At 44.3% G+C, this 25,127-nt stretch overlaps 2 protein-coding genes across 2 annotated transcripts in view; one reads left to right on the forward strand and one right to left on the reverse strand.

Moving 5' to 3' along the window:
* The window catches only part of USP10 (ubiquitin specific peptidase 10), a 63,729-nt gene that overhangs the window by 25,564 nt on the left and 13,038 nt on the right, over positions 1-25,127 (forward strand). Inside the window, exons 2-5 of the mRNA XM_052655732.1 lie at positions 4,837-4,905; positions 8,886-8,946; positions 13,121-14,167; positions 24,600-24,691. Of these exons, the coding sequence (XP_052511692.1) occupies positions 4,837-4,905; positions 8,886-8,946; positions 13,121-14,167; positions 24,600-24,691 (1,269 nt within the window). The remainder of the gene's footprint in view (positions 1-4,836; positions 4,906-8,885; positions 8,947-13,120; positions 14,168-24,599; positions 24,692-25,127) is intronic.
* On the reverse strand, positions 21,523-22,454 carry LOC128063137 (60S ribosomal protein L5-like). Its single transcript, XM_052655733.1, has one exon. The coding sequence runs from the start codon at positions 22,403-22,405 to the stop codon at positions 21,524-21,526; it is 882 nt and encodes a 293-aa protein (XP_052511693.1). The 5' UTR covers positions 22,406-22,454; the 3' UTR covers position 21,523.

The following is a 25,127-nucleotide window of genomic DNA, read 5'->3' on the forward strand; positions in this document are numbered from 1 at the left end:
AAACTGATCACATGGACCACAGCCTTGTCTAACTCTATGAAACTGAGCCGTGCCGTGTAGGGCCACCCAAGATGGATGGATAATGGTGGAGAGTTCTGATAAAACGTGGTCCACTGGAGAAGGGAATGGCAAACTACTTCAGTATTCTTGCCTTGAGAACCCCATGAACAGTATGAAAAGGCAAAAAGATACAACACTGAAAGATGTCTCCAAATCGGTAGATGCCCAATATGCTACTAGAGAAGAGTGGAGAAATAACACCAGAAAGAATGAAGAGACAGAGCCAAAATGAAAGCAGTGCCATATTGTGGATGTGACTGGTGATGGAAGTAAAGTCCGATGGTGTAAAGAACGATGTTGCATAGGAACCTGGAATGTCAGGTCCATGAATCAAGGTAAATTGGAAGTGGTCAAACAGGAGATGGCAAGAGTGAACATTGACATTTTAGGAATCAGAGAACTAAAATGGACTGGAATTGGCGAATTTAACTCAGATGACCATAATCTACCACTGTGCGCAGGAATCCCTTAGAAGAAATGGAGTAGCCATTATAGTCAGCAAGAGGGTCTGAAATGCAGTCAGTACTTGGGTACAATCTCAAAAATGACAGAATGATCTCTGTTTCCAAGGCAGACCATTCAATATCACAGTAATCCAGGTAATCCCCAGTAATGTTGAAGAAGCTGAAGTTGAACGGTTCTATGAAGACCTACAAGACCTTCTAGAACTAACACCCCAAAAAGATGTCCTTTTCATTACAGGGGACTGGAATGCCAAAGTAGGAAGTAAGGAGATACCCCGAGTAACAGGCAAATTTGACCTTGGAGTACAAAATGAAGCCGGGCAAAGTTTGCCAAGAGAACGCACTGGTCATAGCAAACACCCTCTTCCCAACAGTTCAAGAGAAGACTATGCATGGACATCACCAGATGGTCAACACCAAAACCAGATTGGTTATATTCGTTGCAGCCAGAGATGTAGACGGCCTATACAGCCAGCAAAAACAAGGCCGGGAGCTGACTGTGGCTCAGATCATGAGCTCCTTATGGCCACATTCAGACTCAAATTGAAGAAAGCAGGGAAAACCGCTAGACCATTCAGGTAGGACCTAAGTCAAATCCCTTACCATTATACGGGAAGTGACAAATAGATTCAAGGGATTAGATCTGATGGAGTCCCTGAACTATGGACGGTTTGTGACACTGTACAGGAGGCAGTGATCAAGACCATGCCCAAGAAAAAGAATTGCAAAAAGGCAAAATGGCCGAGGAGGCCTACGGATAGCTGAGAAAAGAAGAGACGCGGAAGGCAAAGGCGAAAAGGAAACATACCCATTTGAATGCAAAGTTCCCAAGAATAGCAAGGAGAGATAAGAAAGCCTTACTTAGAGATCAGTGCAAAGAAACAGAGGAAAACAATAGAATGAGAAAGACTAGAGATCTCTTTAAGAAAATTAGAGATACCAAGGGAACATTTCATGCAAAGATGGGCACAATAAAGGACAGAAATAGTATGGACCTAACAGAAGCAGAAGGTGTTAAGAGGAGGTGGCAAGAACACACAGAAAAACTATGCAGAAAAGATCTTCATGACCCAGATAACCACAATGGTGTGATCACTCACCTAGAGCCAGACATCCTGGAATGTGAAGTCAAGTGGGCCTCAGGAAGCATCACTACAAACAAAGCTCGTGGAGATTGTAATGGGAATTCCAGTTGAGCTATTTCAAATCCTAAAAGATGATGCTGTGAAAGTGCTGCACTCAAAATGCCAGCAAATTTGGAAAACTCATCAATGGCTACAGGACTGGAAAAGGTCAGTTTTCATTCCAGTCCCAAAGAAAGGCAATGCCACAGAATGCTCGAACTGCCGCACAATTGCACTCATCTCACATTCTAGCAAAGTAATGCTCAAAATTTTCCAAGCCAGGCTTCAACAGTATGTGAACTGTGAGCTTCCAGATGTTCAAGCTGGTTTTAGAAAAGGCAGAAGAACCAGAGATCAAATTGCCAACATCTGCTGGGTCATCGAAAAAGCAACAGAGTTCCAGAAGAACGTCTACCTCTGGTTTATTGACTATGCCAAAGCCTTTGACTGTGTGGATCACAACAAACTGTGGAAAATTCTTAAAGAGATGGGAATACCAGACCACCTTAACTGCCTCCTGAGAAATCTGTATGCAGGTCAGGAAGCAACAGTTAGAACTGGACATGAAACAACAGACTGGTTCCAAATAAGGAAAGGAGTATGTCAAGGTTGTATATTGTCACCCTCCTTATTTAACTGACATGTAGAGTACATCATGAAAAACGCTGGGCTGGATGAAGCACAAGCTAGAATCAAGATTGCTGGGAGAAATATCAATAACCTCAGATATGCAGATGACACCACCCTTATGGCAGAAAGCAAAGAAAAACTAAAGAGCCTCTTGAGAGTGAAAAAGTTTGCTTAAAACTCAACTTTCAGAAAACTGAGATCATGGCATCTGGTCCCATCACTTCATGGCAAATAGATGGGAAAACAGTGGAAAAGGTGAGAGACGTTATTTTCTTGGGCTCCAAAATCACTGCTGCCATGAAATTAAAAGATGCTTGCTCCTAGGAAGAAAAGTTATGACCAACCTAGATAGCATATTAAAAAGTAAAGACATTACTTTGCCAACAAAGGTCCGTCTAGTCAAGGCTATGGTTTTTCCAGTAGTCATGTATAGATGTGAGAGTTGGGCTATAAAGAAAGCTGAGTGCCAAAGAATTGATTCTTTTGACCTGTGGTGTTGGAGAAGACTCTTGGGAATCCCTTGGACTGCAAGGTGAGCCAACCAGTCCATCCTAAAGGAAAGCAGTCCTGAGTATTTCATTGGAAGGACTGATGCTGAAGCTGAAACTCCAATACTTTGGCCACCTGATGGGAAGAAATGACTCATTGGAAAAGACCCTGATGCTGAAAAAGATTGAAGATGGGAGGAGAAAGGAATGACAGAGGATGGGATGATTAGATAGCATCACTGACTAGATGGACATGAGTTTGAGCAAACTCTGGGAGTTGGTGATGGATAGGGCAGCCTGGCATGCTGCAGTCCTCGGGTCTCAAAGAGTCAGACACAGCTGAGCGACTGAACTGAAGTGTTCTGATGATTGACCATGAGGTTTGTTCCAGCAGACTGGTAGAAGGCTTGCTGGGTCACGATTCCTCCCCTTCCTCTTCATTGACATGAATCATTTGAAATTTTAGTTTTCTTACTGGATTGACCAATTTCTGTTTTTTTTTAATACTTTAGATTGTATGGAAACTCAAATAAGAAAGTGTACTTAGATGTGTGATTTCAAAGAGTATTTCATTTATTTTTATCTTTCCAAGAGAAATCCAGCCTGAAGAGAAAAACTTAGCAATCCTGTAAGAACATTCACTTCCTATCCTAATGTGTCTTCCCCACATTGTGAATTAAAGTAGCCGCTTAGAAGGTAGAGTGGCTCTCTTTTACGTGGACAGCATTCCTGTTGTCGGTATTAAATAAAGCCACGTGAGTCTTCCTTCATGTTTGCGTTGGGCTTCACGTCCACAGTATTGATCATCTTTTGGGTCCTGCTTGTTTGTTACTGCTCTTGTATCCCATGAATGCATTTTCTGGAGTTCTTAAGCAGCCCACCTCCACCTATCCAAGTGTGTATGAGAGTCAAGAATTATTTTGCCTTTTGCACTTGAGTAGTAACTATAGAATAGAATTCTATGAAAACAAAAAGAAACGCTTTTTTCCTTGGAACTTTCAAAGCATTGCTGTCTTGCTGTATTGATTTTGGTTCTTTAAGATCTTCTGTTGAGTTTGTAAATTTAGTAATTTAAATTTAATAATCCTTTGATTTCTTTGAGTACTTCCTTGTTCTCTCCTTTTTTTCCGTGGACATTCTGCTTACTTTACCTGCTAGAATTTCTTTCAGGATACAGATTAGAATTTTAACTTCTTTTCTGTTTCCCGTGTTTTGTTTACACAGATTCATTTCCCCTGTTTTAATAGTAACCCTCTTTATTGCTGTTTATTGCCCCCTCTCATGTCTTTGGTTTTTTGTTGTCCATCCATATTCAAGAACTGAAATCATTAATATATTGGTGGATGTATTTCCTAGGCACATCGGAAGTTTACTATTTCTCTAACAGGCTTTCCCTGTGGAGCAAAGTTCCCTTGTGCTTCTTTGTAATCCGTGACCTGGAAGCCACGGATCTGTTTTCTGTCCGTAGCGCTTGTGGCCTTGTAAGTCTGATGCTTCACTTAGGGTGATGCTTTAGAGAGTCATTGATTAGTAGATCATCACGTTCATGCATCATGTCCACCTGTTGATCCACATTGGGATTCTTTTCAGTTTCTGGTGGCTATGAGTACAGTTGCTGTAAACTTCAGCATGCAGGTTTTGTTGTGTTTTTTTGTGGACGTTGTTCTTCATTTCTCTTTGGTAAGTGCTTAGGAGTAGGCTTGCTGGGTTGTGTGGTAAGTAAACTTTATAAGGAACTGCCGAACTCTCTTTCTCCCTGAGTTGCTGTGCCTTTCTGCATTTCTAGTTGCTTCACATCCTTGCTGGCAATTGGTATTGTCTGGAACATTTTCTCCCATCATAAGGCTCATCGTTTTGATTTTCTTCCATAAAACCCTAAGGTTTTATCTAGACTTAAAGACCTCTCTGCAGTGGGACTGTGAAGGAGCTCCAGACAGCACTGTCTGTTTCCTGGAGAGGGTCTTGGGGGCTCCTGGCGGATTCTTTATAGGGTCCATGTAACACTGTTTTCTGAAACTGAGTGATTTGTATATTTTATGTGATCTGTGATTCTTTTTTTTTTTCCCCCAGTATATTTTTGGAGATTTTAGCCCTGATGAATTCAATCAGTTCTTTGTGACTCCTCGTGCTTCAGTTGAGGTAAGACAAAATTTTGTTTCATTGAGTGCATGCATAGGTTTAATTGGTTATATTTTAGATCGGGGTTTTTTTTTTTTTTTTTTGATTTATGCCTTTTAATTAGGAATTCCAAAATACAGAAAAGTGTGGAGGCTAACATGAAAAAAGGAGTGGACCCATCCATTGGATTTGACTACTGTTAACATTTTGCTATACTTGTAAATAGCAAAACATTACAGAGACAGTTGAAGCTTCTGTTGTATCCTTGCATTCGCCTTATTCCCCAGAAATACTGAAACTCTGCCAAAAATGCACAGTACATTTTGTTTCCTGGCTGTGATCTTCACCTCTTACTGTGCAAGTATATGCTGTTTATTGTTTTGTGCGGTTAAAATGTCTCATCAGGGGCTTCCCCAGGGGCTCAGTAGTAAAGAATCTACCTGCAATGCGGGAGAAGTGGGTTTGATCCCTGGGTCAGGAAGATTCCCCTGGAGAAGGAAATGGCAACCCACTCTAGTATTTTTGCCTGAGAAATCCAATTGACAGAGGAGCCTAGTGGGCTGCAGTCCATCGGGTCGCAAAAGAGACCTGCCTTGTGACTAAACAACAACAAAGTGGTTTCATACTGTATTCATCATTTTCTAGTTTGTTTATTTTAAGCTAAATACTCTTTAGATTTATTTGGACATTTTGTTCTTGTTCTTTGATTTTAATTGTTAAATTTTATTTTTGGCTGTGTCCTGTGGATCTTAGTTCCCTGAGCAGGGAATGAACTTGGGTGCCCACAGGAGTGAAAGCTCAGAGTCCTAACCACTGAATTGCCAGAAAATTCCCCGTTAACTGTTAAATATTGAACCTAGCTGTTTTCATGTTGAGGGGGACTGTCTAGGTCTTCAGTTCTTCCATTAGTACAGAAATGTGGCAGTAATCATATTTTGTCATGTCTCCTCATGCTCCTCTGTGGGTTTCTCCAAGAAGTATTCCTAGGAATGGAATTTTGGCGCCCTACAAGGAATAAGCATCTTTAGTGCATCTGCTTTCTAAGTGGATTTGACAGTCTGCATTTCCATCATTAGTGCACGAGAGTCTTTGCTGTTGTCAGTCACGGCATACTGCTTGCCACCCCATGGGCTACAGCACACCAGGCCTCCCTGTCCCTTACCATCTGCTTGCCCAAGTCCATGTCCATTGCATTGGTGATGCCATCCAACCACTCACTCTCTGATGCCCTCTTCTCCTTCTGCCCTTGATCTTTCCCAGCATCAGGGACTTTTCTACTTTTCTATTGAATCAGCTGGTTTCATCAGATGACCAAAATACTGGAGCTTCAACTTCAGCATCAGTCCTTCCAACCAGTATTCAGGGTTGATTTTCCTTAAGATTGACTGGTTTGATCTTCTTGCTGTCCAAGGGACTTTCAGGACCTTCTCTTCTCCAGCACCACAGTTTGAAGGCATCAGTTCTTTGGTGTTCTGCCTTCTTTATGGTCCAGCTCTCAGAACTCTACATGACCGCTGGGAAGACCATAGCCATAACTATAGGGATCTTTTAGACCCCATTAAAAAGAAAAATTTTTGATAATTCCCAGTCTGTCCATGAGATCTCCCAGGCAAGAATACTGGAGTGGGCTGCCATTTCCTTCTCCAGGGAATCGTCTCAACCCAGGGATTAAACCCACGTCTCTTGTATTGACACTTGGATTCTTTACCACCAGTATCTCCTGGAAAGCCCCATTCTCAGTATAGACATACTTAAAATTTTTGTTAATCTGATGGAGTAAGTGGATTTTTGTCGTTTTAATTTAAATCTCCCAGATTATAAACATTTGAGCACCATTACATTACTTTCATATGTCCATTGGCAGAGTAGATTTCTATTTCTGTTAATTACCTGTTCTGTATCTTTTGTCCGTATTTTTATCAAATGGCTTGTTTTTTTCTTACTGTTTTATAGGGTTAATAATCTTTGGGAGTACATTCTAAAGTTTTAATGTCTTGTATTTCTTTTCCTCATAGTTTGTGGATTTTTAAAATATTTTAAGAAATTTTTTTCCTTCCCTGAGGTCATAAAGACATTTAAAAAGTTTTTAAAGTTTTTGTTTTCACTTCGGTATGTAATACAACTTGAGATTGTGGTGTTGAGTGTGTGTGTGTATGGGTGTGGGTGGTGGGGCTCTACCCCTCACCCCATAGCAGTAGCAAAAAGATTTAAAAATAATACCTTCTTATTATTGAAGGTCCTGAGTATTGACCTAACAATATGGTAGCACTGTTTTCAGAGTAAGTTGGTTTGGTTTTGTATCTAATACAAATAAATTTCAGCTTTTTCTGTTGCTCAGTTTCCTTTTGTGTGTGAGATTATATATTTTTGCTTAGAAAATTCTCTGTTCTTATAAGTAACTGTATAGTTAAAGAGAGAACTTTGAACAATTCTTGCTGTTTTATTCTGCTGCAGTTTTATTATACCCAGTTACCATAAAGGGGTTTCTTAGAGCTGATAGAGGTTTGCTGCATCACAGGCACCATATGCAGTGTATGGAGTAGGAAAAAAAAAAACAACACACGTTTTCTGTGCCTGAACTCATTCTGGCATTCTAGTAATGCCCAGTTATGCTCTTACCAAGTTAGTAAACCAAAGTAAGTGTTTTAAACACACTTAGCAGAAAACAGCAGCATTGCCCTGGGGCATGCCAGGGGCTCTGTTTGCACGTCCTGGCTCTCCTACTCCCTAGATTGTGAGTACAGTCTGATTCCAAAAAACAAGACTTTGAGTGCCTTACAAGTTAGATTTTTATCACCAGGGGGCACCCTAGTGTCATCAGTGGAATAAAGGCTGTGTCTGAGAGTTTGCTGTCTTCTGTGACTGCAGAGGGACGTCACCGTGATTTGTGGCTTTCCGAGACACACTGAATTGCTCTGTGTGTCCACGCCAGTGATAAAGGCTGGGGCACCAGATGGGAGCGTTGGAGTCGTGTGTGGAATGGCCTTGCACTTTAGGCTCAAGTGCAGCCTGCCTGGGGACACAGTGCTTTGCCGTGATGAGTGCTGGAGTGCCCCTGTGTGGTGGAAATATGCACTCCTCTCAAGTCCAGAAAGTGGTCAGTTCCTTTGTTTTCTTGGGCTTCTCTGGTGGCTCAGACCGTGAAGAATTTACTGGCAATGCAGGAGACCTGGGTTCGACCCCTGGGTCGGGAAGATCCTCTGGAGAAGGAAATGGCAACCCACTCCAGTATTAGTGCCTGGAGAATCCCATGGACAGAGGAGCTTGGTGGGCTACTGTCCACGGGGTCGCAAAGAGTCTGACACGACTGAGCCACTTCACTTTCACTTTCACTTCACTTTCCTAAGTATTATGGAATAGCTAGGAGGGAAAGAAATTGGCATATTCATGATACCTTCCTGCATTTTGCAGAGAGCCCAGGCACTGGCCATTTTGCTGTCTCTTTTCCAAACAAGGAATGTGGTTGCCAGCTGTTAATCCAGTTATTTAAGGCACCCTGTTAAAAGAGAGCCGTGATTCTCAGGCTTTTCTTTCCCAGCTGCTTTGTTCACTGTCCCCAGGCTTGGTTCCTTCCTGTGGCTGAGTGGACTTGTAGTGATGGTGAGCAGTGTGTGCAGATGGTCATGAAGACTCTGTACTGGTCAGTGGACAAAGACAAGTGTTTATAGTATTCGATGTGCACTCTGCAACTCCTGTGAAACAGAGGGTGTGTCATGAGCCTTTTGTAGCTGACTGACATGTCCATTGGAGCCCATTTTAATTTTTTACCTCATTTTTGGATCTGTTTAATAGCAGTCAGTATTGGAAAGCTTTCTAATGGTGTTTTAAAATGAAGATATTTAATCTTACTGTCTCCCCATCTGTGTTATTTTGTTAAAAATAGTGTTATGAGAAGTTGCATGGATAAGTAGCCTTTTAATGAGGGTTGCTTTAATGAAATAGCATGTGTTGAACTTTAACAGTTTTTTGAGTTAAACTCTGTTTTCCACTTCCCTGGGCAGCTTCCTCCGTACGGCGGGACAGTTCTGTGTGGCGCACAGGCTGCTGGTGACCTCCCCGACGGTAAGCACGCGCCATGGGGGCAGGCTTCCTTCCTTTCCCTTTCTGCTTGATGTTTTTGCTGTAAACTCCAGTAGCTTTAATCACCAAACCACTTTGGCTAATGAATTAAAGCTTATTCTGTGCTTCAGAGTGTCAGACCTCCAAGGTGAGTTTTGGAAATAATTCCTCATTACTGTTTGTTTCGTAAGGATCCTCTGGCACAGGTGTACCCATCACAGCCAAGGCTCTCTGTGCCGGTTCTGGAGTGGGCTCTCTGTCGAGTGCACCGGCTGTTGGGCCCAGAGCTGGCAAGTCTCTGAGTACGTGCTTTCCACCCGGCTCAGTGGCAGCTTGTTTCTCTTGTCCTGAGTTTGCGGTTATGTCCACGCCTGTCATCAAGGCTCTTGGGAATTCAGGTGACCTCTTCACCTCCTGTCCTGTTATGACTGAGTAGCTGGCTGTCTCTGTCCCAGACACTGAGCTGATCACTGGAGGTGATGCTTACTCAGTTGCAGCCCTCTCATATGTGTTACATGTCACTAACAGTAGGGTCCTCTCATCTTGCCGGCTGCCACTGCCCGTGTCAAACCTGTCTAGACCGCTTTCCAGTTTGCATCACGCTCAAGGTCCTCACTGGCCTTGGAGAAGCTGGAAGCTGAACCTTTTCTTTGAGAGCAGTGATTTGGTTCCCTGTTTCTATAGCATTGTCAGAAAGGGTTTTATTATAATTTAGATTTAAATATAAACCTTGCAGAGACCATGTAGACTTTTTATCTGCAGACAAATGAGAAAATGATTTTATCTAAAATTATTAGCAGCTTTATAAGAAACATAAGGTAGAGAAGAGTTCTAATGATGACTTAGGATGAGGATAAAATAAGAGATGTCAGAGGGACCCAGACACCCTTGCCGGGCCTCCCAGCCTCTGGAGCCCCCTTGTCGTCTGCGGGTTGAGGTGCTCCCTGACTTCCAGTACTTGGCACATAGCCGCTGTGCTGCCGGTGTTTGCGTGGGCTCCAGATGTCTCGCTGTCTTCCCTATTGTTAGAGCCCTGGTCCAGGTCGTGCCTTACCATCCTCCCAGGGGCTTCGGCTGCAGATGAAGGCTCCGCCTCCCTCAGACCCCCAGTGTCGCAGCGCTTCTCCCCTCTGCTCCACTCCCTCCTCCTCGCTCTCACGATGTCCCCCACCCACTCCAGGCTGGAATCCCTGCTCAGTTACGCTTCTTGGCTCTTTTTCTCCATTCTCCCCTCTCTCCTCTCAAGTCCGTCTTTTAATCTGCCAAAAACACAGCTGCTCACATTGAGAGAGGCCAGCTTAAAGGCCCCTGTTCCCCAAGGCCTCTTCTGTCCTATTCTGTTATTTTTATTTCTGCGACAGTGCCAGCTCACTGTCCAGTATCCAGTGAACCTGCCTCCCTGTTTAGGCTAAGTTCAGCTGTGGGTGGCAGAGACCACAGCTCATCCGTTTCAGTGTGCAGCAGCTGCACAGTACAGTGTCTGCAGTGTTGTAAACCCTGAGGATGGTTTTGGATGAGCGCTTTAGAGTGATTTGTTCTGGCACTTCCCACCACAGCCGGCTCCGCACACTCTAGGTGGGGGCTCCTAATGTGGCCTTTTTAAGTTAGTCCCCAAAGCGGAAAGTAGCCTTGTCCCTCCTCCCCTCCCATCCCCTCCCCCATCCAGTTATCCTGCCAGCTCCTCTGACCTCTCTGTAGTTTCTAATCCAGATAGATCTCTTTGTGTGTGTGTTGAGGAGCATTTTGTTTTGTAAATTTATTTTTATTTGAAGGATAATTACAGTATTGTGTTGGTTTCTGCCATATATCAACATGAACCTCCCTCCCACCTCTCACCCCATCCCACCCCTCTAGGTTGTCACAGGGCCCCTGTTTAAGCTCCCTGAGTCATACAACGAATTCTTGTAAAGCTGTAAGGCTTTATCTCACCCACCCTCTGCTTCCATCATTTCCGTCTTTGATGTCTGTCTCCCTATAGATGTAATCCCCTGAGGCAGGGACCTTGCCTTACTAATCTCTGTACCCCTCCCCCTTGATAATAAACATTTTGCACATGGCTGAAAGCTCCATGATTATTGACTTGAGTCACTATGAACTGATTGGAGAAGTCAGCTGAGGAAGCCACTTAAGCAGTGATTCTCAGACAGATGTGGGCATGAGCATCTCCTGGGTGCCTCTGATCATCTTGGACTTCAGGACCCCATCCGGGCACCCCAGGCTACCGTACTGTGAGTGCTGCAGTGCACAGGCTTTGAGAGTGCCATGTTAGGGTGTGATTGTTGGTTTGAGCTAATTTTCCTTCCCCCAACAAATCCCCTGCCTGATGATCCAGGTGCTCCTGAGCTTGCAGGCCTTTCACCACTTTCCAGCCCGACAGGTTGGGCCTGTCCTGACTTCTCTGCCCTGGAGTGCATGCATGGTGTGTCCACAACCCGTGTTCTTGTGTAAGAACAGGAACCGAACTGTTCTGGGCAGGATGTGGTCACACTGTCCACAGTCTGGTAAATATTTTGGTAACAACTGTAGCATATCAGAATGGTTCCCTTAATATCACATCACATTCTGGAGTGTTGTATGTTACGGTAAGATTAATGATTGCGATGCGGAACGCACTGTGTTGTGAATAACCAAACTCTGCACAGGCTGCATGGTACAGCACATACTAACTTCACTGTGACTCCCGATGCACATCCCAGTCTCTGAACGGTGGCCTCCCTGCTTCAGCGACACCCGTCTTGGTCCACAGAGCAGCTCTGCATCCTTGCAGCCTCACTGGATGGAGCTCCCTGGAAGCAAACTGGACAGTTCACTTTTAGGGATAATGGAGAAATATATTTCCTTTGGTGATTGTTTTCAAAATAAGGAAACCATGAATCAGTGCTCAGGGACCAGAGGATTGAAATTGTCCTCTCGATCTCTATAGATGGTTAGCTGTAACCATCATCATGTTCTTCTTTCAGGAGTGTTTTGCTGTTGGGCTGGTGTATTCTCCCCACTCCCAGGGTGTGTGATATCAAACCAAATGGAGAATTAGAAAACTATTTAGGGCCCTGGCCCCTCTGTGGGGCTGTTTTTTCTCCTCTAAAAATACTTCCAAAGTAAAATATATTCAGTTTTCTGAGTAGAATATGATTATTTTGGTACTGTGATTTTTTTTTTTGCTTGAAATAAACGCCTTGAGAAAAAGTGGGCCCCTTGTACTAGACTTGAGAAGTCTTCAGTAGTGCATGAAAAATAAATTAAAAAACACATCCTTTCCTCACTTCAAAATGTGTCACTGTTTCATCAGATATAAGATGACATTGGTGTTTAGTTTCTCTTGAGAAACTCAGTTGATTCTGAAACTCACCCTAATTTTTGAGATGTGATCTGTGAAAAAAATGTCCATCTTAAATGGATAGAATATGTGGATTGTTGTCGGTGGGGAAGAGATATTAAAGGATTTCAAGGAGATTTTTAAAGGTTTGCAGTCCTAACTTTATCTTTTGGGATTTTTGGAAGCACCTTCCTTATCCATGGGGTTAATCCAATATGAATTAATTTAGGAGAAGTCACAGGCACTCATGAAAGGCCATTTTGGGGCTTCCATTAAGGTTGTTAATAGAAGAGTCTGGGAAATGGATAATTTGAAAGAGTGCTTTTGTATATCATACTTTTTGAATTATTAAATTGGCACAAATTAGAGAAACCATATATATATTATATATATATATATAATATATATATAGAGAGAGAGCGCAAGCAAGCAGTGGTTTTCAAGTCCCCAAGTTGGTCATGTTGATTTTTAAAAATTAAGTTTTCCAAAATATATATGCCCTAGTCTTAGGTATAAAATAAACTAATAAAATCGGATTGCATTGAGAGACGTGTTCAGACAGGCAGAATAGCATTTGTTTCCTATTCAAAGTTTCATTTTAATTTCTACCTTAACTACTGTGAGTGGAAAATGGATACCAGCTTCTGTATTTCATATCTCCAAATTAAATATAATTTTGTGGTTATTATTTATTTCAGCAAATTACTTATTTAGCACAGAAATGTTTTAGCTTTGTTAATTACTGCAAGATTTTAAGGTTTCAGTTTCAAAAAGAAATAATTACTGAGACGTTTGTTTATAAGTTGTATAGCTGTGTTCTTAACTAGTGGGATATTTACTGATTATTTTCTTTCTAAACAGGACACGACTATCAGAGAATTGAATTTGGTGTTAATGAAGTAATTGAACCGAGTGACACTTTGCCGAGAACTCCCAACTACAGTATTTCAAGCACATTGAATCCTCAGGCCCCTGAATTTATCCTTAGCTGCACAACTTCCAAAAAGCTTCCCGATGACATTGATAAAGAAGAGAACTATAGCTCCGCCAATTGCCAGTACCCGGGCCCTGCCCTTGCCCTGGATGGCGGCTCTCATGCCGAGGCGGAAGCTTTAGAGAACGATGGTGTTTCAGGTGGTCTTGGACAAAGGGAGCGTAAAAAGAAGAAAAAACGTCCCCCTGGATATTACAGTTACTTGAAAGATGGTGGTGAGGGTGGACCTTCGGCGGAAGCCCTGGTCAATGGCCATGCCGGCCCAGCAGTCCCGAACAGCGTAGGCGCCGAGGACGTGGACTTGATGGGGGATGTACCCATGGCAGGGACCCCCCGGACTTGGGGCAGCCCTCAGGATGCCACGGACTTTGTCAGCGACGCCGGACCTGCCGGGGCTTTCCTCGGAGCCCTGGATGGCGGGGCCAGGACTGCAGGGCAGCCCGAGGGCTGCCCCGGGGCCGACTCAGAGGCCTCCTGCCTCCCTACTGAGGCCGGCAGGGACACCCTGTTGAGGACAGCTGTGGCTCAGCCCTCCGTGGGGACTGATACTACTGAGAACCTTGGAGTCACTAATGGACAAATACTTGAATCCTTGGGTGAGGGCACAGCTGCCAACGGGGTGGAGTTGCACACTGTGGAGAGCGCAGACTCGGACCCCGCCAAGGCCGAGAGCGCCCCACCTCCTGCGGTTGCCCCGGCCTCCGCAGCGGGCACTGTGCCCGCCAGTCAGCCCGCCAAGTCGTGGGCCAGTCTTTTTCATGATTCTAAGCCCTCTTCCTCTTCCTCGCCTGTGGTTTCTGTGGAAACTAAGTATTCCCCTCCTGCCACGTCTCCCCTGGTCTCTGAAAAGCAGGCGGAAGTCAAGGAAGGGCTGGTTCCAGTTTCAGAGGATCCTGTAGCCATAAAGATTGCAGGTATAGTTCCAAAGATACAGGTCTGAGGCCAAGATGGGAGCAGACAGTCTGCACTGTTATCCAGAGCGATAGCAGGTTACCTGTGTGTTCAGACGAATTTCTGAACAACACCTGTGCCTTATATGTCACTAATAGTAAAAGGACATATTAGCAGAATTGGGCGGGGAGGGATATCTTTTTCATTAAGTGGAAAATCCATGTCCGTTATATCAGTCATTTGACAGATTACATTTCCACGCCTTGCCTTCTGACTGAGTAGTTGTGCTCCCTTGTGTGACTGATGGGTAGTCCTGTCTGTGTTCCAGTTATTACAACCTCGGGGTTGTAATCCCTGAGGATTCTACTCACTTTGGAGTTATTTCTTAGGATATAAGAAAGTACTGTTTTTTTTTTTAATGCCTATTTTGGGTTGAGTAAATGGATTTTATTCAGTTTTAGCACACCAAGGCCAGTTCTTGACTGGAAAAGAAAAGCTGCAACAGTTTGTCCTGAAGTTAATGTTTCATTTGATATTCTAAGGCTCAAAAAGTAGGGCCATTTCACAATAAAACTGTAAAGCCTCATGGCTTGTGTTTCTAAAGTTAAGGTGGGAAGTCAGAAGCAGGAGTGCTTATGTTTTTACACATGCCTAAGAAGCTGGGGCTGTTCTTCAGGACTCATTATCCAAGGAGTTTACCAGTAGCCAGTACTTCAGGTTCTTACCCCACTGGCCTGGTTAAAATGAACCGTCTTTGTTTTTAAGTTTATTGGCTGCACCGGGTGTTAGTTGCTGCCTGAGACTTCTCGTTGCGGCGAGCAGGGGCTGCTGTCTGAATGTGGTGACTGTGCTGCTTATTTTGGTGGCCTCTCGTTGCGGAGCACAGGCTCTTAAGTGAGGGCCTGGTGGGTCAGACGGTGAAGCATCTGCCTGCAGTGAGGGAGAGCCAGGTTCGATCCCTGGTTTGGGGTGATCCCTTGGAGAAGGAAATGGCAACCTGCTCCAGTACTCATGCCTGGAAAATTCCATGGATGAGAAGCCTGGTAGGCTGCATTCCATGGGGTCACACACCCGGACCCGGCTGAGCGGCTTCACTTTCTTCTTCCTTTCTTTCTTTTAGTAGTTGTGATGTATGAATTTAGTTGCCCCGAGGCGTGTGGAACCTTCCTGCATTGGGCATTAAACCCATGTCCTCTGCATTGGCAGGCAGACTCTTAACCACTGGATCACCAGGGAAGTTCTGAACTGTCTTCATCTAGGCTTCAGTGGTTGCTGGCTTAGCATTTCGGCACACCTGGCAGCGTTCGGCACCGCATGATGAGGGTGAGAGCGGCAACGAGATGCAGTGTATGCTCTCTCGTGAGCGCCAGGATCGCAGCGAAGATAAAGCTCACCCTTCTGTTGGTAGTAAGATGACAGCAGACAGCACTTGAGGACGCTCTTGATGAGCATTTTAGTCCTTAGACAAAATGTACTAGTTTGAGTAACCTAGGTGTTGGATTTCTCTTAAAATGAGGAGTTAATTGATAGATGCATCAGCATTTTGGACTTTTAAAACAAATAACTTAGGTTATTTGGGTGAATTTTTTATTGTAACTTTTTAAAACGTGTTCATTGCAAGGGAAAGCTGTAAGAGTCAGGGGAGAACCGTAACAGCCTTTGTGTAGATCATTAAGTTAAATGTCATCTTAACCTGTAGTGGGAGATGCATGATCTGATGCTTTTAAAAGCGGACATTCTAAGTTTAAAGTCAGAGTGAAAGTGAAAGTCACTCAGTTGTGTCCGACTCTTTGTGACCCCAGGCCAGAATACTGGAGTGGGTAGTCATTCCCTTCATTCCCTTCTCCAGGAGATGTTCCCAACCCATGGATTGAACCCAGGTCTCCCACATTGCAGGCGGATTCTTTACCAGCTGAGCCACCAGGGAAGCCCTTTAAGTCAGAAGGCATTGTCATCTTGTTTGTATTCCTAAAATTGGTTCACAGAGGGTGGTGGTGGTTTAGTTACTCAGTTGTGTCCGACTCTTTTGTGACCCCATGGACCGTAGCCCGCTAGGCTCTTCTGTCCATGGGATTTCCCAGACAAGAATACTGAAGTTGGTTGCTATTTCCTTCTCCAGCGGACCTTCCCAACCCAGGGATCCAACGAGGGAGTCCTGCATTGTAGGTGGTCTCCTGCATTGCAGGCAGATGCTTTATTGCCCAGCCACGGGGAAGCCCATTTCACAAGGAAAACCTTCATTCTTGGGAAATTTCCTCAGTCTATTTAAAAGAAGAAAGAAAAGATTCATTTTAAATGTTTTAAAGCCTTCTAGTCAAATAACTTTAAATGTGGTTTGATACCTAGTTTGCTGTGTATGTTAAAATCTAGTTGACTTGCTAAAATCTGATGGTAAACTACTCTCTAGAACATTGTGAGGAAATTCCCTGGTGGTCCGGTGGTTAGCACTTTCACTGGGCCAGGGCCTAGTTTCAAGTCCTGGTTGGGAAACAAGTGATGCGGCTCCTCCAAAAGAGAAATAAAATAGAGCAACACTGGGGGCTCTTAGTTAATTGTATTCGTGCAGAGTATTGCTACAGTCTAATCACTTTTGAATTGATGGTCCTCATTACCTCCCCCCAAGATTTATTTTTTTAACCTTGTTTTTGATTAAGTCAGTTATAAAAAATGTTTTCATTATCTGAGCAAAAAAGTGTGGTTCCTTTTAAAACGTTTCATTCATTTGAGCCTGGTTATTGAACCTTAGAAATACAGAATGTAGTTGCTGACACTTTTCAGTATTTCTTGAAAAATAATGCAGTGATAGTCACACTGAGTAACTGTTGGAATCACACTGAGCTTAGGTAAAGTAGATTGTTCAGAATTTTTTTCCCCCTTTGTCATATTCCCCTCCTGAGAGGTTTACCTGATAAAAATGAAAAGGTATATTGAAGTGGTGGTAGGTCAGATCTCTACCACAGACGTAGCTTAAATGGTAGGCCCACTTACTTTAAGCAGCATATAACTGTGTGAAATTCTAGCTACATTAAAAGATGTCGATGTTGGCTGTCATAGAATCTGACTTGCATTAACGTCTAAGCGGTTCTGCTGAGAGAATAATTTCTATGTGTATCATTTTATTTATTAAATTTGGGAAAGAAACAGGAAGAAATAGCAGGTTGAATAAGTTGATTCTCTCTGAGTTCTTAGAAGGATATCAGCATCCACAGGCCAGTTTTTGGCCCCAGGGTCATTTATTTTGGGTGTCCGCATTTCTGGATCATCTCTCTGCCCTGTCATTATGTCTGTGCTTAATGAATGCTGGCTAGTTTTGTATAACCACAAATGAAATGTAACTCAGATCAACTGTAAACAGAAAGTAATAGTCATACACAGCATTTTGGAGTGAAATATAGCCAGATTTCAGTTACTCACGGTCTGTTTATCCATTACTGCATTGCATTCTGCTCTTACGTTCTTTGGTGGCAAGACCATCTTCATGGTGTCATTTGTCAACATTTTGTTCTCTTCGCCGTTTTTCTTAAGTGTAAACTCTAATTTAAGCAGGAGACGGAAGGGAAAAGCGCTTCCCCAACCTGGTGGGAAGCATGGGCCTGCACAGGAGGCCTGCAGAGGCTTGGGGAGGCTTCCGTGTTTCAGGAAGTGGTTTATGTCAGTCTGAGAGGGAGTATATGCCATTTTTCAGTAGGAATAACTGAGCCAGGAGATGAGCAAAAGGAACGTGAAAATCTTAATTCTTATAGCTTGTGTTGAAACTAAGTGCAGAACCTGAGGCACACACCCATGTTGAGAGTAAGTGTGACAGATACAAGCAGCGGGGACAGCCTCAGCTGGTGCTGCCTCCAGAGCCTGGAATGGAACATACCCTGGTGAGTGGTGAACACTAAAATCTTCCTGGGCTTCTACTGGGGATCGCTTGTACTCTCCCAAACCTGGATCATAGCAAATGCTTTCAGATCACACACACAGTTATTTTGTTCTTTATGATTTGCTTTCAAAACTATGCACCAGTGTATTCTGTTTTAAAGGTGTGTAAATAATGGTGGCAAGGAGCGAGACCAGGCCAAATGCCCAAATAGGAGCAAGAATTCTAGTCTCAGAGAACTATATAAACTGAGGTCTTAGACCGCTGAAAAACATTCTGTTCTGTGGGGTATTGAGGCTCTAGTCATGCCATTTATTATGAATTTTAATAAAACGCACTTAATAGATGATTTTACACTGTTCTGGACCTAAAAAATTGTCGCTGGAGAGAGCAATAAAGTCACTACAAATTGGATCTGTATTTCTTTTAAACAGTATACCCGAATTGAGCTTTGCTTTGGTGGTTTATAAATCATATCTATATTTCTCCTGTCCTTGGGAAATAATTTCTCCAGTGTTTTTCATTCTCTTCAGATTCTCCCAAGCAGTCCAGGCAGTGAGCATGCACAGGCCCTGAGTGGAGGAGGTCCACCACCTGTGTGTAGACTCATGTGGGTTGAGAGTTCAGTCCGCATCTGACTTGATAGGTGTATGTCCTTGCAGGTATTTCTGTTCTGTATCCTTTATAGACCTCCCTATATGGGACTCCCTTTCCCACCAGGAGGAAATGTAAGTTGATTTGCCGCCAGTGGGTAACGGCACATTCCGGTCACTTCACTGTCCTCCCCCTGCTCAGATAACCAGGACAGTGTGTGCTCTTCCACAGTGATGCAGTGAGGAGGGAAGCACTTGGAGAATGTTCTGAACACTTAGGGAGATGACAGAAAGGCAGGTCAGCAGCAGCAGAGTGTCAGCGACAAGCCAACTGTGGAGCCTTCAGAGTCAGTGAGAGTTCTTGCCCTGCATTTTCATGGATTTTAAATGGTAATATGACCTCTAGGTGCTGACTTTAGGAAAACAAAATTTGATACATAAAATATGTAAGAATAATCATGGCTTGTGAACTTACACATTTGACAGTGTTAGTATTGCCGTTGAGTTTATAAATCATTTCATTTGAGTGATTTGTGGTCAGGTATGTGGTTTACTATATATGTCTTGACTTGTAAGAAAGGGTCTTAACCACTCAATGTTTTTGCCTGTCAGCAGATTTCATAAGGTTGAACTTTAATTCAGCCATTTAAATGTTTGAAAATAACGGTTTCAATTTTGTATCTTCTGTGTGGTATGGAGTCAGTGCTGGCATTTTATGCCATTCCTATAACACCATTCCTCCGCAGACCTGCCAGCTCCTGTGGAAAAGATAGCTTGAAGAGAGCACCCTCCTAAAGTTACTGTCTAAACAGATCCAAGTAGTAAATTACACCAACAACGATGGATTGATGAGAAGGCTTTTCAGGGGGAAACTTGTTACTATAGTCAACTTCTGATAATTTGCCCTGAAAGAAGGTAAAATAGATAACCAACACTGATGACTTGGGACCATAAGTCAGATTTAAAGTTTCAACCCCAGGAAATACGCTGCTCTCCCTCTCCTCTTTGGCTGCCCTTCGTGGTTTTGATTTTTTTGACCTCCATAATTACAGTGCTTATTGGACTTTAGCAAAAGAGTAAATGGAAACGGTGATGTTGTTATGAAAGGAACTTAATTAAATAGTGGTGATACAAAAAAATTGAAAGTGATATTCATCCTTGCTTGTCTGTAAATCGTGAATATTAACTTCTGAATTAGAGCAGTAACATTCATTCATTTTAGGAGGATTCACTAAACAGGATGGTGACTGTTAGGATTAGCCTTGTCTTTGCGCCTGTGCTGTTTGGGCCGGAGGAGAGGAGCAGCACACGGCAGGCCCTGTCAGGTGTTAGCATCTGGATCAGTGTGTGGCCATCAGTTGTTCTGGGGGAGAAACGCTCAATGCACAGTGTGTTATAAAACTGAACATTAAGAGGAAAATCTCAAGACAGTAAGATATTTAATCTTAATTTTTTCTACAACCTTTCTTTCCTTTCAAAATGTGACTTTGTTAATGTACACACAAAGTATTCAAGACTTAACTTAAAGGAATTGAAGCAAACATTTCCATTTGAAGAACTGAAAAGTGTTGGTCCTCTCAGACTTCCATCCTTTAGTCCCCTTCCTTCTCTCTCGCTTGTTTCAGCTCTTTATTTTCTGAGCAGGATTAAAGGACCCTCTATGAGGAACTGACCGTGTGAGACATCATCCAGACCCTCCCCATTTCCCTGCAGGGGGTGCGCTGTCTGCCCCAGGTTACAGGGTAAATGAAGTGGTGGAATCGCGTGGCAGACCCTTGTTTCCTGGCTTGTCTTCCTGGACTTTTGCCCTTAGTCCACTTCTCTGTTGGAATTCCCACTCCTGCAGGGTTTCAAGGTTCCCAGGTGGCTCAGTGGTAAAGAATCTACCTGCAGTTGCAGGAGCCACAGGAGACATGGGTTTGATCCCTGGATTGGGAACATCCCCTGGAGGAGGAAACGGCAACCCACTCCACCATTTTTACCTGGAAGCAGTCAGAGGAGTCTGGTGGGCTACAGTCCCGGGGGTCACAAAGAGTCAGGCGTGACTGAGTGACTAACACTTTTCACTTCAACTCCACAGGTCGTTCCACACAAACTTAGGTGGAGTCGTTTGCCATAATCCATAGCTATTGATCTCCAGCTTACTTCATCCCACGTGGCTGGTGAACACTGCTATCCATGGTCTAGGTCAGCGAGTCACGGTCGACCTTGGAACACAGTAGGAGAGGAACAGCTGGAGGCTCTTAGCAGAGAGAGAAGCAGGGGGGAAGGAGGCGAGGAGACCTGATGGAGCCAATATGTGTCTTCTTGGAAGTTCTGTTGTTCAATCAAGTAGTTGCGTCTGACTGCGACCCCTTAGGAAGTTCTGCTAACCTGCAGTTACTGAACAAACCACTAGGTGATGCTAAGAGACTTAGCGCTGGGGAAGAAAGAGTGAAACTTTTTTTTTCTGTTTTTTTTAACCTTCCTGCTCCTTAAAGTAAGCAACCCTGGGATTGGTTCAGGGGAAGGGTTGATGTAGAACTAAAGGTTCTGTCCAGTCAGCACACGCCATTGTCCAGATAAATGTTGGAAAGGAATCAGCTAGTAGTCAGTTTTAAATTGGCTGTGTTCACAGATTCCATAGGGCTAGGATGTTTCCACAAGCAGGTGTTGAGATTATTCTGGGCATGTAGCTCAGTGAGAAACACAAGAGGAGAGGTGTATTCCAGCCTAGAGCAATTAGTTCCTGACACTTTTTGCACCTGCTTCCCCTTTGAGAGTGGAGTTGGCCTTGTCATAAATGATTTTTTTTTAACCTGACAAAATACACATCCAAAGCACTTTTGACCATGTGTAAATGTATTTTTTTTTTGCTTGCTTGTTCAATAAGTTTATTATTGTCTTATCTGAACAATCTTGATAGAAAATTGTGGTTTGGTTTAACTCTCAGCAGCTCGTTCCTGAGCTCTAAGGAAGCTTGCCTTCTGAGCTACCCGATCTTTCTTCTGGGCAAGTGACATTTTGGGATGGTTCCACCTCTTCTTTTTAACTTCTTTCTTAGGCTTCTTCTCATACACTGGGTTCTCTCGTATTGCAGCATGAGCTGTCTTATACATCTCCTCCATCATGTCTGGAGTTACGTTGTTCTTTATGTACTGAGAGAATTGTTTCTCATAAGCATCCTTATCATCTTCAGTCAGGTAACGCATGTAATCTGCACCGTTTTGCCCCATGATGTGCTTTCGGTGTACCTCAGCACTGAATTCTTTGCTTTCTGAATCATAACCGGGGAACCGTTTGGTACTGTGAGGGATAGACAGGCCTCCATCGACAGCTCCCTTCAGGGCCCCAAAAACTTTATTCCCAGTAGTAGTTCTGGCAAGTCCTGCATCCAAGTAACAGGTGAAGGCACCGGGTTGACCATCAGTGCTTTCCACATTGTACTCATCGCCAGTCATCTCGACTTGGCCTTCATAAATTTTGTCTATACCAAACCTATTAAGCCTGCAGGCCAGCAGCAGGCCAGAACAATATGCTGCAGCGTAATTTGTCAGGCCAACCTTCACACCATATTTTGGGAGTTGGTGAGCATAAGCTGCACAAACTATCATATCTCCTTCTATACGGGCATAAGCAATCTGACAAATGACCTCTCTGTTCGTTACACGAACAATCATTCTGTATTTAGGTGTGTTGTACTTATTTTTATCTTGGATTACCAATCGTTTCCGAGCATAGTCAGTTTTGCCCTCTTGCCTTCTGAACTTCACTTGGTATCTCTTGAAGTAGGCCTTGTTCTTGACAACTTTAACAAACCCCATCCTGCGGAACAGAACCCCGACTCCGCAGCTTGCCACAGAGCTGCAGAACCAGCACGGCTCCGGGGGGGCGTGGGAGGGGGTGGGGAGCCTGTAAATGTATTTTTGAGGCCAGTAAAACAGTTGTGTGGAAGAGAAGTTTCAGATAAGGCCTTGCATGCATGTCCCTGGTCCTTTGCTTTCTATTTCCTTCAGTGTCTGTATTGAATGGGAATTGATGCTGTCAAGCCCCTTCCCCTCGTAGCCCACCCCCACCTTGGGACGCTTTGCTTCCAGCATCATCAAGGAAGTTGATATTGCTATTTCGTCCCCCGGCGGCCCCCGTGAACCGTGATGAGTCTGCCCTTCCCCTCCCTCCTGCCATCCCGGGATCTCCTGAGCCCCTGCCGTCCCTGTGTGTGTTTCCTCTTGGTGGAAGGCACCACACTCAGCTGGAGAGATTTCTTCTGGTGCCATTTGCTGTCACGCCTCTTGTCTCCCTCCTCAGCCAGGCTTCCTGCCCCAGTGCCCTCCACTCTCGCTTTCCCCTCCTGAGGCCCTCCAGCCTGCGTCTGCCTCCACTGCTGGGTCCAGCTGTCCTGTCCTCCTCGATCACCGTGGTGGTTTCTCCTCAGCCTGTCACTTGGACGGGGGTGGTCCAGGGGCTCCATTCCCCACCCATTGCTCTCAGGACGTACAGCCCTGAGCTGTAGGGTCCCGTGTGCGTGTGAGTGGAGATGTGCCACTGGCTGGTCTGTGAGGCCCAGTGTACTGTTCAGTGGTGCCGTCCGGGCGCCCTTATTCGAGCCTCTGAAACTCAAACCAAGCCTCTCATCTCGTCATGGTCCCCCAGAGCCAGCAAAGAGCCTGCTTGTCTCCATGCATGCCTCCTCTGGGCGCAAGGCAGCCCGCTCAGCTAGAGACATTTTCAAATTTCTGGTGCCATTTGCTGTCGCACGCCCTGGCTACCCTGGTTTCTCCAGTCCTTGGATCGGGTGGCGCGTCCCCTCCCCTGCCCCCAACCCCCCAGCGGAGCCCGCACTGTGTCATGCCTCCCCGCCTGGTCTGCAGGCTCTGACACGGCAGGGCCACCGCTCGGTTGTCTCTGGGCCTGCAGGTCCTGGTGCCCAGGCAAGGCTTAACCCGCAGCAGCATGGCGTTTATCAGAGGTCCTTATGTTTGGAAGCTGGTTTTGAGGTTTATGACTGTGCCCCGTATGGAGATCAGGGGTGGGAGGAGAGGACCTTGGCAAACTTAGTCTTAACTGAACCGATTCCATGGCCTCTCTTTTGAGTTGGTCATGTTTCACTTTTTAATAAATGGGAAAATTATTTTCTATGCTTCCTCAATTAGAGGACAGAGGGCATTTTATCCTCAGAGGAGAGAGGGAGGAAGTGGGTGTGTTTGACATTAGAACCTTGCGAATTAATTTCTTCATTTAATGCTTAAGTGTGGGACCTGCCAGTGCAGCTGTGTGTTTAGAAAAGAAAGGCTTCTTTTGTTTTGAGTGTTGCCTTGGGGTCGGTGCCGATATCAAATTCGTGCTCCCTTGTTACATGTTCACAAGTCATTGGAGGCAGTGTCATGTGGCTGCAGGTTATGAATTTTGGGTACTGACTGCGCCTCCTGGCTCCTTGGAGGTTACAGGCACGCAAGTTAACCTGCAGCCCCGGTTCCCTTTTGGTGAAAGGGTATGGTAGCGCTACCCTGGGATCTCTGAGGATTAAGCACAGTGAGTTAACACTGTGAGCTGGAATGCACTTGCCGAGAAAAATTGTGGCTGTCACTGTAAAGGATTTGTAAGGGGACACAGGGGACCTTGTTGTAAAGCATTTCTATTAAAAGCATAAAAGATTCTTTTATTGCTATTTTAAGACCGGGGAAAAGTGATATCAAAGATGAATCTGAGGATAACAAAGCTTGCTCCAAGTCTGTTCCCTAATACTGTTAATACTGTTTTTTAAGCCTTTTCTGTTTCTCATTAAAACAGTTCTTGTGCTTCCTAGTGGATAAATGTCAGTGTTCAGGGAGGGGGGACCAAATACCTTTGAAAATTCTAATCATTCAGTAATTACATGATGATGAGCTGAACGAAGCTTTGATGGAGCCTGCCTTCCCTGTGGGTGTGACTGTGCTCTGGAGTAGGCAGTCAGCTCCCAGAGCAGGAGAGTTGCTCCTGAGACGCCGTTAACACCTTCACTGTGCTCCCATCTTTCAGAGTTACTGGAGAATGTCACCCTGATTCATAAACCGGTGTCATTACAACCCCGCGGGCTGATCAACAAAGGAAACTGGTGCTACATCAATGCTGTATCCTTCTCAGATGCTGTCCCCAAGGCTGGCTTTCTGCAGCATCCTCTTCCCGGGCACGTTTGACTTAGTTCAGCTTCTGTGGGGCGTCCACCCCACATTTTGAATCCAAAACTTTGGTTCCTTACCACCCCCCACAAAAGATGATGACTGTCAAAATCAAGCAAGTTTAGTTCTCTAAAATGGTCCTGAAAAAAAAAAGGGTGGGGGTTCCTGAATAGTAGGGTAGAGTGACCACTTAAACTGGAAATGTTGTGCTAATTGACTTAATCTTGGTTAAGTCAAGATCTTGTTTATAAATTCCTTGGATATCACAAGGCAGTTATCTCAGGGATTATTTGGTTTGGTTCCTTTTGTGTTTACATTAATCAGTTGTTCAGTGTTCTTGGCTTATTTAGTTTTTTATACTCTTTCCACACTCTGGAGCATCAATTTC

The sequence above is a fragment of the Budorcas taxicolor genome, chromosome 18, assembly GCF_023091745.1.
Source record: "Budorcas taxicolor isolate Tak-1 chromosome 18, Takin1.1, whole genome shotgun sequence".
In the NCBI taxonomy this organism is placed as follows: domain Eukaryota; kingdom Metazoa; phylum Chordata; class Mammalia; order Artiodactyla; family Bovidae; genus Budorcas; species Budorcas taxicolor.

Excerpts from the sequence above, each read along its gene's own strand:
- LOC128063137 (XM_052655733.1), bottom strand. The coding sequence starts at position 22,405 with ATGGGGTTTGTTAAAGTTGTCAAGAACAAGGCCTACTTCAAGAGATAC.